Source organism: Lemur catta, chromosome 2, assembly GCF_020740605.2.
Source record: "Lemur catta isolate mLemCat1 chromosome 2, mLemCat1.pri, whole genome shotgun sequence".
NCBI classification, from domain to species: domain Eukaryota; kingdom Metazoa; phylum Chordata; class Mammalia; order Primates; family Lemuridae; genus Lemur; species Lemur catta.
In genome coordinates this window covers 139,256,137-139,270,425 of record NC_059129.1, presented here as the reverse complement: position 1 = coordinate 139,270,425, position 14,289 = coordinate 139,256,137, and the positions used below count along the sequence as shown (strand labels likewise).

Below are 14,289 nucleotides of genomic sequence, written 5' to 3'. Positions count from 1 at the left end.
CTCGCTTGCCGGCCGCTCACCTCCTGCTGTGCAGCGTCACCCCCCCCACCTAAGTTTCATGGAAGAGAATTATTGCACGGCCCGGGGTGGGGGTAGGGTGGGGTGAGAGGGCATGGGGATCGGGTAGGGTGGGGTGAGAGGGTATGGGGACCGGTGGCAGCAGAGCTCTGCAGCCTGGGGGTTGGGGACCGCAGCCTTAGACTTTGCACACACCTGCACTTATCCCATCTCTCACAATCGTCTGTGACTCCACAAACCTAACTTGAAATGTGGGTTCTCAAACGTACGAAAATACATGGTATAATTATGCAGCCATTAAAAATTATGTTTATAAAAGTAGTTCTAATGCAATGAGGGAAAAGCAAATGATATAATGCTAAGTAAAGAGAGAACACAAACTGCACACCCAGGAAGGTTCCTACTGTGTAGAAAAAGTACATGTAAAGAAAAAGACTGAAATACTTCAAAGATATTAAATTGTCTGTCTACACACCCCCTTCCGCCCTTGGCCCCATTCTCTTCTTCCTGCGGACTCTCCCTAGGTAATCACACGACAGCCTCGCCTCCATCAGTCCCCGTCTCTGACCGTCAACAGCGTGTCTCCGCGGCAGCCTCTCTGGGCTGCTGCACATCCACGTGTTCCTGTCTACTCATCAGCCCCAGCCGGGGGTCCTGTGCCCACCCCGAAAGCCTGTCCCACGTGTTCTCAGTCTCAGAGCCACTCACCTCCCGTGTTCTGTAACTCAGTGGGTGGCACCAGGAGCCTGGGCGCTTCCTCTTGCCCTGTGTCCATCTGTCCCCAAGCCCACGGATCTCTCCTGGACACATTGCTCTAACCTGCCCACCTTGCTCCAGGCCTGCCCCTGCACACTCGGCCACGCCACTCCTGCCTCTGGCCCGCATCACTGCAATCGCCCTTTAATTGGTTTCAGCGTCCAAACTTGTCCTCTATAATAACGTCCTCATTCTCTCTGTGGCCAGCCAGAGGGAGCCACTACAAATGCAAACCCTCATCACCCTGGTGACTCAGGAGCAAGGCCGGGATTGTTCGCAGGGGCACGGGCAGGTGCCATCTTCCCGACACACTGGCCTCCTTCCAGTCCTCTGCCTCCAGCCTGCCTGTCCCACCTGGGCCTTCCTGCTCGCCGACCCTTTGGTTGACCGCGGGCTTCGCGAGCTAAGACATGGCACCTCCTTGAGGCCCAGACGAATCATTAAGTAATCACTAACCTTTGTTAGATGAAGGATTGAAATGAACGTAGCCCGAGATTGTTCCCTTATCTGTATAACGAAGGAACTGGTGAACGAGAGAAGCTGGACAGAGCTAACTTCCTACCTGCGGTTCTAGGAACACCTTCCATGAATGACCACTTGTAGCTTCCTCACTCAAGATTTATATTTGATGGCTAAGAAACAAAATGGAAAACCGCTATTAATATCTCACCAAAAATACCCTGGGTGCTGTTCAGAGAACAGAATCAATTTTAAAAATAACCTAAATTGGGCAAACAAAGCATGAGAAGTGGGCGCACTTGCAGCCCCCTGCAGAGGGACAGAGGTGGGTGGCTGGCCGAGATTCGGGAAGGCCCTGTCCCTGGCCCCACGACAGTCCCAACAAGGCTGGGTCCTCCCTCCCTGGGTCTCCACATGCTTCAGGCTCATTTTCCAGCCAAAGCATATCACACGGCATTGGCTTTAATGTTCCAATAGGAAGTGCAAACAGTCTCTTTGGCGGCTGGCACTTCTCTGAGACCACACTGTTGGGAGTGTTGCTGGGAAGGCCTAGGGACTCGCACGCCAAAGAGCTAGGAGGAACTTTTTAAAATCTTGCAGAGAACCGGTTCCCTTTCCTGCAGCCTAACAAATGCCTCCTGTAGGGAAGAAGAAAGATTTCAAAACTCCCTCATCATTCTAGCGCTTGTCATTTTGTGAAGGACCAGACTTTGGCAAGGCAAAGAGAATCAGGAAAACTTACCGACACCCGGAATTTATAGGGTGCTTGGGAGGCTCAGGGCAGAGGCGCTGCCGCCACTGGGTTTAAGTCCCATTTATGGAGACAGCGGCAGCGACGGTTACAGGAGAGACAGCTGGCAGCTCACTCGCGCACCCAGTGCCGTGGGAGTCGACGAGACAGACGGGCCTGCGGGGACTGCCCGGCCACCCTGCCCGCAGCTGCCTTTCCTGCGAGGCCGGTGTGCCAGGAGCAGCCACGGTAACACCTGGGGGGGCTGGTTCCTCCTTTCGAATTGCAGGGTTGAGGAGTGATGGGGACAGAAGTTTTGGGACACACCCTGCCCTGCCCTTAAACTGTGATGGGGGGGGTGGTCACATGGGTCACGTGGGAGGCAGTCCCAGGGGAGGCTGTACCAGGAGAGTCCCGGCCTGAACCTTGGCCCTGCACTTCCCTCATGATGCAGGGAGGGGCTTCCGGACGCCTCTGTTGTCACGCTCACACTCTGGGGATGAGCTGACTTGTTCAAGGTGACAGATGCTGGCATCAGAGTGGGACCAGAGCCCTAGGCTCCTAACTCACAATTCAGATCTCCTTACCAAGTATTTCTTCACTGGTAGGAAGTCCCCAAACTTGTGATGATTCCTACATCCCAGGCTAGGTATAAGCACGGAAGGAGATTTGCACCTGGAGGGAATCGATGCCTGGCTCATAGCTGGTACTAATGAATGTTCAGTGAACAGATGATTTGGGTAATTATATCCAACAGCTTAGATGGTTTTTGGATCATGATACAAGCTCATTGTAAAAAAAAAATAAAAAAAACAATTCAGAAAAATGATCTTATAGTAAAGATCACCTTTAACCACAGTCCTAAAGAACTGGAGAAGTTCAATCCCTAACAGCCATGTCCTGGCTCCTGGTCCTAGCTCTGCAATTTTAGTCTGGGCACCTCTCCCATACCTTCTATTCCAGCACTACCCTGGTCTTTTATTTTTAGAGACAGGGTCTCACTCTGTCCCCCAGGCTGGAATGCAGTGGCATGACCACAGCTCACCGCTCCCTCAAATTCCTGGGCTCAAGTGATCCTCACGCCTCAGCCTCCTAAATTGCTAGGACTGAGGCACGCACCACCATGCCTGGCTAATTTTTGTTTTCTGTAGAGACGGGATCTCACTATGTTGCCCAGGCTGGTATCAAACTCCTGGGCTGAAGTGATCCTCCTGCCTCGACTTCCCAAAGTGCTGGAATTATAGGCATGAGCCACCATGCCCAGCCTATCCTGGTCTTTTAGATTTTATCAATAATCATTTTCAATCCTCAGCCACATGCATTTATTGAGCTCCTTCTGTATGCATCTGAAAACACCTATTGATCCCCAGGCAAATAGCAGTTGTCTGTTTACCTTAAGCATAGTTTCTCAACCTTGGTACTAGTGACAATTTAGGCAAATAATTCTTTACTGTGCAGGCTGTGCCGTGCATTGTAGAATGTTGAGCAACATCTCTGGCTTCTTCCCACTAGATGACAGTAACACTCCTCAGTAAATGCCTCCAGACAAGGCCAAATGTCCCCTGGAGGGCAAGATGGCCCCTGGCTGAGAACCACTGCTTTAAAGACAAGTGATGGGGCTACCTGTTCCCTGTGGCCTGGGCACTTGGCGTGGGTGGTCACTGTGCCCGTGCTCACGGCGGTCTTGTACCCAGCAGAGCAGTGCATGACCCCAGCTTGCAGGCAGACCAATGTGTTTTCAGCTCGACAAGGGGCTTCTCTCCAGAACTGATGACTCTCCCTCACCCCCCCATCCATTGGCCTCCCCCCCACCTCCTGCAGGCAGCTCCCAGAGCGAGCCAGGTGGGAAGCCCCCAACTGTTAAAAAACAGCATTTCAAAACTTAAGAGTTCACCTTTCAAAGCTCACATAGTTCCTGCACTTAACTTCACACATGACCTCACTCTCATTCTCTTGTCAGAGTTCACAAATCCTACAGACTGACTGCTTCACTGGACTTGGCAATTTTTCCTAAGATATGGGCATGGATCTCTCACCTAATGGCCTTTGAGCTTACTGTTGAGTCAGAAGCTAAGCCGTCTTCTCCCCCAGAGTTTTAATGGCCTTCAGACAACTTCGCTAGTTGTCCTTTGGATGGTCAGCAGCATCCACGACGTTCTCATTTCTGCTTTGCTAGAATTTGAGCTTGTTCTCCTGGGTCTTTTCTGCCGTGTGCTGATGGGGTGTGAAAGATCATCCACCACCGTCTAACAGTCTAGCCAAGTGTGTATCTTCCTGGTGGCTTTCTTCATTTTATTCTTTCATTTAAACAATTTTTCTTACAAAAGTACCTGCTGGGTCTGAGATTTGATGCTGCTGTACTTAAAAGCAAGTTAGTCTGTCACAGATTCATGGATGCTGGCACACGAGACTCCTGGGTCAGAGACAAAGGACTTGATGAGCCACAGCACAGCAGGCAGCACGAGCGTCAGCATGTATATATCACCTTCCCCTTGCCCTGCCAGTCCCCGGGGGAAAGTGGAAGGTGCAGGAGAGCCTGCCCAAGCAGCGTGTAGTTACAGGAGCGGACCTGAGCCTGGGAAACCCACCATGTTGCAGCAGCAGCGAGCCAGCCTGCTCTTCCTCCCAGCCGGCATCACCTCGTCGCTCAAGGCTGCCTGGCGCACACAGCCTGAGCCGGCCGGTGAGCAGCAGTCAGAGCTCTGCTTCTCGACACAGCCAGCAAAGCCAGGCAGAGTCCAGAGACCCACGGCCAAATGTCCTCACAAAATCGTAACTCAAATTTTTCTTTCTTACTTTCTTAGAGAAAGGGGTTTTTAAATCAAACAAGCTGAAAAAATTGAGTAATATATACATGTAGGGAAAAAAGGACCTTCACTCATTACTGTTACCAGTTCCACACAACCACCTTTAACTTTCATTACATTAAATGTTGCAATATTTTGGATTCCCACCCTTTAGGCAGCACCTGTGGAGTCCCTCCACTGAAGGTGTGGACCGGCAGAGCTGGGACAGGTGGTCACACACAGCCTGTCAGCCCTGCATCAGAGGAGCATGAGCAGACTGTCCGCCTGGCCGTGGGGCCCAACGGCCACCACTGAGGCTGCTCCCGCTCCGTCCTTCTCTGAGGGCAGCGTTGCTCCGCCAGTGCCTGTGTGAGTCGCGTCTTTCTTGGTGACCCAACACCTGCAAACCCTGCAGTGTGCCTGTTGCTCCTGGTGGCAGGCAACCAGTGCCGCCTGCCTGACAAGCGGACTGACCTTCTCCTCCACCAGGCCTTTAACTCTCTCCAAATACTTATCTACTGTTAATATTTGTACACTGGCAAGAATTGTAAATGTTATTGTTTATAGCTCCTCTGTGCTATCTAAAGGCTGATGCAAATAATTAAAAATCGAAACATCAACATATATAAGAACCACGTGGTGCATTGGATCCAATAGAGAAGGAAATACGTACTATGTCATCAAACTTTTGCCACTTGAAGGAGAATCTTCCAAGTGTCAACCTCCAGTGGATTATCTAACTCTCCTTACTTTCCTGGTTCACAGTCAGCTGCCACTGCTCTGTGTATCCCACGTCACCTCCTTTCCTTAGACCCCGTCTCCGTTTTCCTGGCCCCTTCCTCATGGCAATCAGGTCAGAACACCTGGGAGGTCATCACAGGGCATCAGTACTTGTTCTTGTAACTCTGCAGCTGGTGGTGATGTGCTCCCAGGACTGGCAATACCAACTCAAGAAACTAAAATTATTATTATTTTTTTTTAATTTTTTAAAAAAGCAACGAGGCTTTATTTGAGTGCTCCCGGACGAGGTTCACGGGTCCCAAGAGGGGGGCCCGAAAAGTCGCTGAAACTAAAATTATTAATTCATATCAGAAGAAATGTGTTTTGGGGAAAAGTTCATTACCTGTATCATTTGCAGCAGCTGAAATAAAAAGCAATAAACCAAAAGAAGAAAAAAAAAAAATCAAACGAAACCACCAAAAACTGTTTTTAAAAAGTGCTTTGAGAATTTACTGTACAGTTTTTTTTAAACAATTTATTTATGTGTTGGCTTCTACATGCTTTTACATTTGTGTAAAACATTTATACATATTCTTTACAATTTGTACATATATTAAATGGCTGTATCATAAACACTGTTCTATGGGATTTTATAAAAGAAAAATCAAGTGGGGAAAATTACTTGTAAAACACTAATGAAAACCCGTGATATTGAAGAATAAGACGTTCCTGTGTTCACCTTCATTTGATTTCCTCATCTACCAATTTTTTGGTTTCATTTTATTTATGCTGGCCCGGACTTTCCGTTTTCTATAATATAATAGGTCAGAAACACGAAAGCAGTAAGAGAGAGTGTGGTAAGGCAACTGTGGAAGGCGAACGCGCGTCCGCAGGAGAGACGGTGTGTCTGGGTGCTGGGATTTAAAGCTGACGGTGTGTCAAGGTGCGGTTTTCCTGTACGCCCTTACCTGAAGTCCTGGTGCTCAGAAAAACTCTGTCTGGAGCTTGGGGCACAGGAAGACCATCGGTCTGTACTTTCTCTTCAGTGTAAGAAGCCGGGGATCCTGCACACTATTCAGGCTGTCACCCTTCTCAGTCCCTGAACTTTCCGTGGGGTGGGGGCATGAGGGGCAGAGGGGCCAGACTGTGCTTTTTATCTTGTCTGACACCACACGGGCCTGCTAGCCTCAGTCAAGTAGGTGCCACCTGTCACCAGCACTTCTCCTTGCGTCTGATGAACAGCTAAGAATATAGAGGGGAAGTGTCTCGGGCCCAGAGGGTGTCGCCTTTGCTCCCTCCCCTACAGCCCTCCTGCACACAGGTATCAGCACAGCTACTCCTCCCTGGGAGGAAGGCCACATAATTTTTAAAAGCCCCCCAATTTTCCTGACTTACTCTTTCTGGCATGAAATATGCCTTAACCACAATTAGGAAGAAGTGCAAAGAGCACTGGTCCTAGTGTAAGAGCAACGCGCCAGAAACGCCCCCGGGGCAATGGGTGGGCTGGTGGCTCTGCCCATCTGCCGAGCAGTGGTCCCCCTGCCACGCACCGCACCACGAGGGAGCCCCTGCCTCCTCCCTCCTGAAACGTGAGCGCTGGAGCCGTAACTGTGGCAGTGAAGGTACGCAGACCTCCCTAAATGGACAGGAGCCCAGAGGACTGAAAAGAGTTATAAAAATATACATATATATTTTTTTATTCTGCCATATTTCATATTTTTAAGAAAGCAATTAGTAATTAATTATCTGACATTAGGTAAGAAGTTGAAGATTGTAGGTGACTTATAAATTACAATTCTATGTAAAATATCAGTCAGTGGGGGGAAACCCCTAATTTTCCATTCAAAATTCTGATAACTTTAAGCACTTTCCAAAAATAGAGATAATTTCCATTGGCTTAAATAATGGATATGGAAAAGAACAAAAGAAGACCATCCCTAAATAACTGAGGCATTTAGGCTGGTTAATAAAATAAATGTGGTTTTTTGCAAATATTTTTGTTTTTCTTTCTTTCCTTTTTTTTTCCCTTTTTTGATAATGGGGGAAAAAAAACACATTTTGAATTGCATTGCCCCAAGTCGGAAAGAAGCACTTCGGAGTTTTCTTCACCTTCAGTCCTGTTCTACATGACCGGGAAGCGGCTGAGGGCCTGCCTCAGCTTTTCTGCAATCTGATGAAACAACAACAGAACAATTTTGAGACGTTACCCCCATTGTGAGTTCACAGCATTCTATTATTTACAATTCTCCCAAGTTAAACATTACAGAAATTTAACTGGTCTATCTGGCTCAACTCCACCTCCACGATGCTGCTGGAGAGACGGCCCTACGCCACGTCGTCCCAGCATCCCCCTGCGAGGTGTCCACGGCATGTTCCTGCCTCAGCCATGGCAGCACGGCAGACTATGCGCTCCTCCTCACATGGGTCTGCTGGATCGGGTGTTCGTGCCCACTTAGAGTCCCTGCCTCTCCTGGACAAGTCTGAGCTGCAAAGACTCCACTGACGGCCACCTCTCCCTGCCCACACCCTGCCCTGCTGCTGCACGGCAGGAAGGTGGCAGAGCCTCTGCCACAAGCTGACAGGTGCGGCCATTCTGCCGTGTGCCTGCGCCTCCCCCAGGGGACCACATGTGCCTGGAAGGCACAAATGTATCATTCATCCCTGGATGTTAAACATCTGGAGTGAGTGCTTAGTATTACAGATATTCAGTAGATGTTTGCTCCATGAACAAATGCACAAGTTTTAATAATTCAAGAGTGACTTTGCCATAAAACTATGTTAGATCTGAAACCTGGCAATGCTGTATCAGCCACTTATGTTCATACAAAGACACTGATGCAATGCATGGTTTTTTATTTTGAATTACAATATCATTAATAAACACACCACATTTGAACTTGAAAATTATTTAATAAATCAATAGTATCAGAATTTCTAGAGTTGCCCTTGCATTATTCTCTCACAGAGACAAGTGCAATCTGCTATATTCCAACACACGATGAAAGGCAAAAACACGATGGCATTGACATATGAGAAAGTGCGCATGTGGAGAACACAGGCTCCACGTCCTGTCAGGGTGAACACTGCGTAGGTGAACGCTTTCTCTAAGCCAGTCTCCCAAACCAACTGTCCCCAACATGTGACCCACAGCTATGCACCAAGCACATCGAGCACAGCCCCCCCTCAAGGATTTGCTGCTGGAGACAGGCATTTTCGGCAGTGTCCAGCCCAAGATGCCACACGCGTGGACGAGGGCTGTGGGCTGGCCTGGCATCACCCTGAGTCACATAAGCTAGCACCACTGACGGGGGAGCGGAGTGAGAAACAAGGCCACAGACGGCCAGCTATAAAGTTACAGAGTTTACCTTCAGATGTCTGAGTTTGCATCTATATGCTGTTAGATCTTTGTTTCTACACACTCTGGTAAGCAACAGACGTACTGTGTAGAGGTATGGAAATTCAAGTTTTCACTATTGTTATCTGAATGAAAATATTTAAGGCTTCGCTGTTTTGTTTTCCTGTTGAGACTCCTTTGGTGCTCTGTGAAAACCCCATTCATGGAAAACAAGGGCTGCTTTGGCTTCCTGTGTGGTGCCAGGCTCCTTCCCCGGCTGAGGCTGGAGCCCGAGGGACAGCAGGGTGACCTCATCCCATTCAGCACTGTTCCTGTGCACAGCGGCACAGAGCGGCTGTGGGCAGGGGAAGGCGCCACACAATGAGGACTTCTTGGGGCCTCACAACTGGCTCCAATGCCCCTTCTTCAAAGGGAAACCTTTTTAACCCAATGTTATTCAAAAGGAAAAGCAGATGGAATTGAAAGAGATTAAAAAACAAACCTTATTCTAACTTTAACCTCCTTTGGTTTATTACTTAGGATTAAAGAACACAAACAGCTTAACTTCATACGGTTGAAGTCATTTACCAGAATCCTCCTCCCAAAGCGCGCGCGAAGCATGGATGGGAACCAACTCACCGTTTCGTAGAACTGCACTTGCTGCTCCAGGTACAGGCGAATGACGCTGTTGTAGTCGTAGATCCGATTGCTGTGGAAGTGATTCATCTCAGCTGCAACGCAAACCCAGACACCAGTCAGTTTTCCCCCGAGTCTTCAAATGACAGCACCTGGTTTCTCTGCTCAGCTACGACTAATCACCACCCGGCCCTAATCTGGTTGGCTTCAGTCAGTGCCAGTTCTTGGCAAATCACTTTCTAAAGAGGCTAGAAAAACAAGCTAAATAGTTAACGGCAAATACCACTTTCCAGTAGACGGATGATTTTCATTGATTTGCATATTAAATACTCTAAAGCCCAACACAGATGAATCACCCCAATGTGGACCAGTACCCCAACAGGACGGATCAAACAGGAAACAGACTTGCAGGACCCAGCAAGGCACCTGGGGGCCCTGTCCTGCTCCCTCTTGCACAGCAGCTACTTCGGCAGGTTTCTTGGGAGGGGCTAGCAGAGGCGCGAGGCCTCTCTTCAGCAACGGGGCAAGGCTGCCTGAGCCCAACCTCTCACCAGGCAGGAGGATTTCACGCTGGGGGATTACATCCTTCACCTCTGCTGAACACATTGGTTCCCCATCCCTGCCCCTGCAATCTGCCTCATTACCTCCCCGATGCCCCCCACACACCGGGCCCGCGAGGTCAGCTGACCGCAGCAGCTAATTGTTCTGACTTTTGCACTCAGTGACCACAAGTTGTACAAAGCTTATTTACAATGTGGATAACCTCAGACACAAGTTCAAAACCAAATTCCCCATTTCAAACCCTTCGAAACCCAAATCTTCAGCAAGGTTTCCACATTTTTGCCACTAGTTGCTTCAGCTCTGGATCTTCCACACACATGCCTCTCCTGCACGGATTCCCAGTCCCGAGGGTTGTTCCTTGGACAAGCCTGCAAATACGCTTCATTCTCTCCTCCCTGGTATATCTTCTTTAGGTCCTCAGCATCTCAGACCACAAAGGGGACGCTCTTCTGCTTGGGCTCTCGGCCTAGCGTCCGCCCTCCAATCTACTGGATTAAACCCTTCCCCCTGGATGATCGCTTATCTTCCCTCCCTCGAAACCTTTTAATGGCCTCTTAATGCCCACGTCAAGCCTAGACTCTTCTGTTTGCCTTTCAAGTTCTTCCACGATCATCAAAATTATTTCCCAATAACCTAAAAGTCTGTTTTACTCTTGCAGGCCCATGATGCAATGAGGGGCCACGATTTCGTGTGCTCTCCCGGTTCTCTGCCCAGGCGTGTGCCAGCCACCCACCCACCAAAACACAGGAAACACCCACTTGCTGCTCCCATCGGCTCAAAAACATTCAAATCTATAAAAATTAATATCTATTACTAGAGTCAAACTATGCCTAAAGTGATACATCCAAACCCTGTTACATTCCGTGGTCCCGGGGCTCTCATGTCACAGACTGCTAAAAGCTAAACTTGGAATTTAATAGAGCATTATGATATTAAGGGTTACAAAAGGAATCTTCAATGTCTCTCAAACAATAAAATGTACAGGTTTAATCAAGCTGTCATTCATAACTTTATCAGGGAAATGTGTAAAAAATTAAATAAATATTACAGATTTTCTTTTTTTTTTTTTTGAGACAGAGTCTCACTCTGTTGCCCAGGCTAGAGTGAGTGCGTGGCGTCAGCCTAGCTCACAGCAACCTCAAACTCCTGGGCTTAAGCGATCCTCCTGCCTCAGCCTCCCAAGTAGCTGGGACTACAGGCATGCGCCACCATGCCCAGCTAATTTTTTCTATATATATTTTTAGTTGTCCAGATAATTTATTTCTATTTTTAGTAGAGATGGGGTCTCGCCCAGGCTGGTCTCGAACTCCTGACTTCGAGCGATCCACCTGCCTCGGCCTCCCAGAGGGCTACGATTACAGGCGTGAGCCACCGCACCCGGCCAAATATTACAGATTTTCATCAACACTGGGATCCTGCAAACAAGGGGCGTATGAAGGCATTTGAAATCAGCTCTTATTTATTTAACTGTCGTTCACATTTGGATTTCTCTCCAGCAAGGGAAACATCAACTTTGCTGGGGCCAGGATGGGTGGGGGGACTCCACTAGTTACTCATAACCCTTTTATCTTACCTTGCAATGCATAAGACATGGTGCTGACTCGTTTTGCCATGTTCTGTTTGTCCTGTGGGGTGATTTTGCTAGCTGCAACTAGTTTATCACTTTCTTTCACTTTTTCTATTGCTCCCTGTAAAATATAAAATGAAAGAGTATTAATAAAACAACGCTAAAAGGATGAGTCATTAGTTTAAAATATAACAATGCTCACACAGTCTGTAACGGACTTGCTACTGAACAGGAAAACATCCCAGCAACATAAGAACAGAAGAAAGCATCTAAATTTAACTTACTTCAAGTCCCTTGGAAGCAAAAAGGTTGCTATTCTTGAAAAATGTAGCTAAGCTAAAATTTACAGTTTTATGCTACAACAGAAGAGAAAACCACTATCTATTACCATCTCTGCAATATTTAGAAGCCACTGCCATTTTAAGAGTAGCACATAATAGGAAAACAGGCATTAGCAGGTTTAGAAAGTCACTTGATTGGCACAGGGTAGAGTATGCACATGGGTACTCTGTCTCTTTTATGAAACAGAGTATTTTACAAGCTGGCACTTAAGTGTGCTGACTGTAAGGCTTGGGCTTTCCTTTGATTTCTGTAAGAGGCACTGAATCAATTTAAATTAATACTTAGATGGAAGTGGTTGTAAAAGTGGCCAAACATTTCCCACTTCAGGATCATCACACTGCTTGTTATTTAGGGCTGCCCGGAAAGAAAAACTCTATACTTCTGTATAAATTAGACACCAGGCCTAAAACTCTAACTCTGCCGGCACAAACTCCTACAAGCTAATTGTTCTGAGTTTTGTATTAAGTGGTATAAAGCTTCTAATTTGCCTATGATACCCTTTCATGATATTTAAATTATAAAGCAAAATGCTAAAACGGCCACATGCCAGGATTAAGATCCCAGACCAGCCCTCATAGAGACTCTGCTAACAAATCCAAGGACATCACCACACACTGGAGCACTGCAGTTGATCAAGACTCACAACCCACAACAGATGGACGTAATGTGCAGATTTTGAAAAAGGAAGAGAAAACCAGAATTCAAAGGTGAAGATATCCCGAACCAATTTTTTATTTAGTTTAAAAACCTTTATGATGGGAACTGCAGTTTCTTTTTAAAATAATAAAGATAAACATATAAAAACCATATTGACCACGGCTGTGGAGTCTGCCTTGGTTCAGCCGGTGTCGTCCCCTGCCACCGTCTGTGGCCAGTTACCTTGTGGGTGCCGATGATATCCGGGAAGCAGCCGAGAAAACCTTTATACTCGTGGTTACATTCCATCAGGAAGTGGAGATCCTTCTTTGGCTAGAACAAGACACAGGTTGGTTGTTACTGGCAGAGCAATAAAGAAAATCAGGGAAAGGAAAACTATTATATCTGAGGACCAGAAATCCTCTATGTGCTACACTAAATTATTGAGTGTTAGGCGTTCAGACTAGTTTTCCTAAGAGAAAATAATTCCCAGGACTATTTGCTATACTCTGAATCATATGTTGTAAAGAAAATGATAAAACATCATATAATTTTTAAGTAGGTTTGTAAAATTAGCTATTTTGAGGTGGTCAATACCATGAGGAAAAAAAATTTAGTTAATACTATATGTTTACACACAAGCAAATAAGTTGTTATAGTTTAGTGTCCAAATTTTAGCAGAGAAAATAATATTATTAAAAAACCTGGTAATCATTTTAAGTGGCAACTTTAAATTTTTCCATTTTTTGAATTTTTAATAGCTATTTTACTCACATTTCTAAAAAATTAATATTTTTTACAAGAATCACCAAAGTAGTTAATGACCACATCAGTGCGGTAGCATGTATGTATATCCACAAACATAACATTTTTAAGTCTTCTGAAAAAAAAAATGTTTTTTTAGAGGTTTAAAATAACTTAGATTCCTCTTAAGGGAACTTATCTGTTATCTGGAAACACAGACACACATACACACACACACTGAAACTGGGCTTCTAAAGACTCCAATAAAACCTACGTAGCTATAACAAGGACCTCCCTGTCCAGGGGCTGGTAGCAGGTGCTTTCTCCCCTTCATATTTACCAAGACTTACAGTAGCAGGTGCTATCTATTAGCTATTAAATCCTGGACACCATACAAGGCAGGCACTGCCTTGCAGTTTAATGGAGAAGGAAAACCAAGGCTCAAAGAGGCTGAGCAACAGTCCAGACAGATCTGAGCGGCCTTCGTCCCTGGACGTCACAGTCCCCAGATGGCTAAGGAGGGATCAGAGGCATCAATACCGCAATGCATTCATTTAGATGTCTTGATTACAAATTTATCCATCCACTTTGGCTTAACATAAGAAACACTGTTATAAATACAAATAACAAAAATACACAGAAATAGAAGAGGATATCTATTCAAAAAGTCTGACTTAAGAAAGGTTTTAAATATGTGGATTAGACAGTATAAAACTTTAATTGGAACTGTGTGATTATGTTAGTACCTGTTCTGCCACGAGACTGGCGATTTCTTCGTATGTCTTCCCTGCTTCTGTTATTGCATCATTGAGGTCTGTTTCACCTGAAAATGATTAGTTTTATCAGTGGTTATAAGTTACAAATATTTTCTTTTCATCTATTTTATTAAAAATGTATTATAGATTTTATTAGTAAATTTTATTATAGAAAATTTCAAACATTTTGGAAACTAGCAAGCATGGTATAATGAATCCCCATCACCTAACCTAACTTGATGCTC

The 14,289-nt window shown here is 46.3% G+C and overlaps 1 protein-coding gene across 2 annotated transcripts in view; it reads right to left on the bottom strand.

Annotated features, from left to right (window-relative positions):
• Positions 1 to 5,953: 5,953 nt before the first annotated feature.
• Positions 5,954 to 14,289, bottom strand: part of SNX9 (sorting nexin 9) — a 112,235-nt gene continuing 103,899 nt past the window's right edge. For both annotated transcript variants that reach the window (XM_045544634.1, XM_045544635.1), the window contains exons 14-18: positions 14,036 to 14,112; positions 12,789 to 12,878; positions 11,574 to 11,688; positions 9,443 to 9,534; positions 5,954 to 7,639 (exon numbers count right to left, since the gene is read on the bottom strand). In XM_045544634.1, the coding sequence (XP_045400590.1) occupies positions 7,592 to 7,639; positions 9,443 to 9,534; positions 11,574 to 11,688; positions 12,789 to 12,878; positions 14,036 to 14,112 (422 nt within the window). In that variant the 3' untranslated portion in view covers positions 5,954 to 7,591. The remainder of the gene's footprint in view (positions 7,640 to 9,442; positions 9,535 to 11,573; positions 11,689 to 12,788; positions 12,879 to 14,035; positions 14,113 to 14,289) is intronic.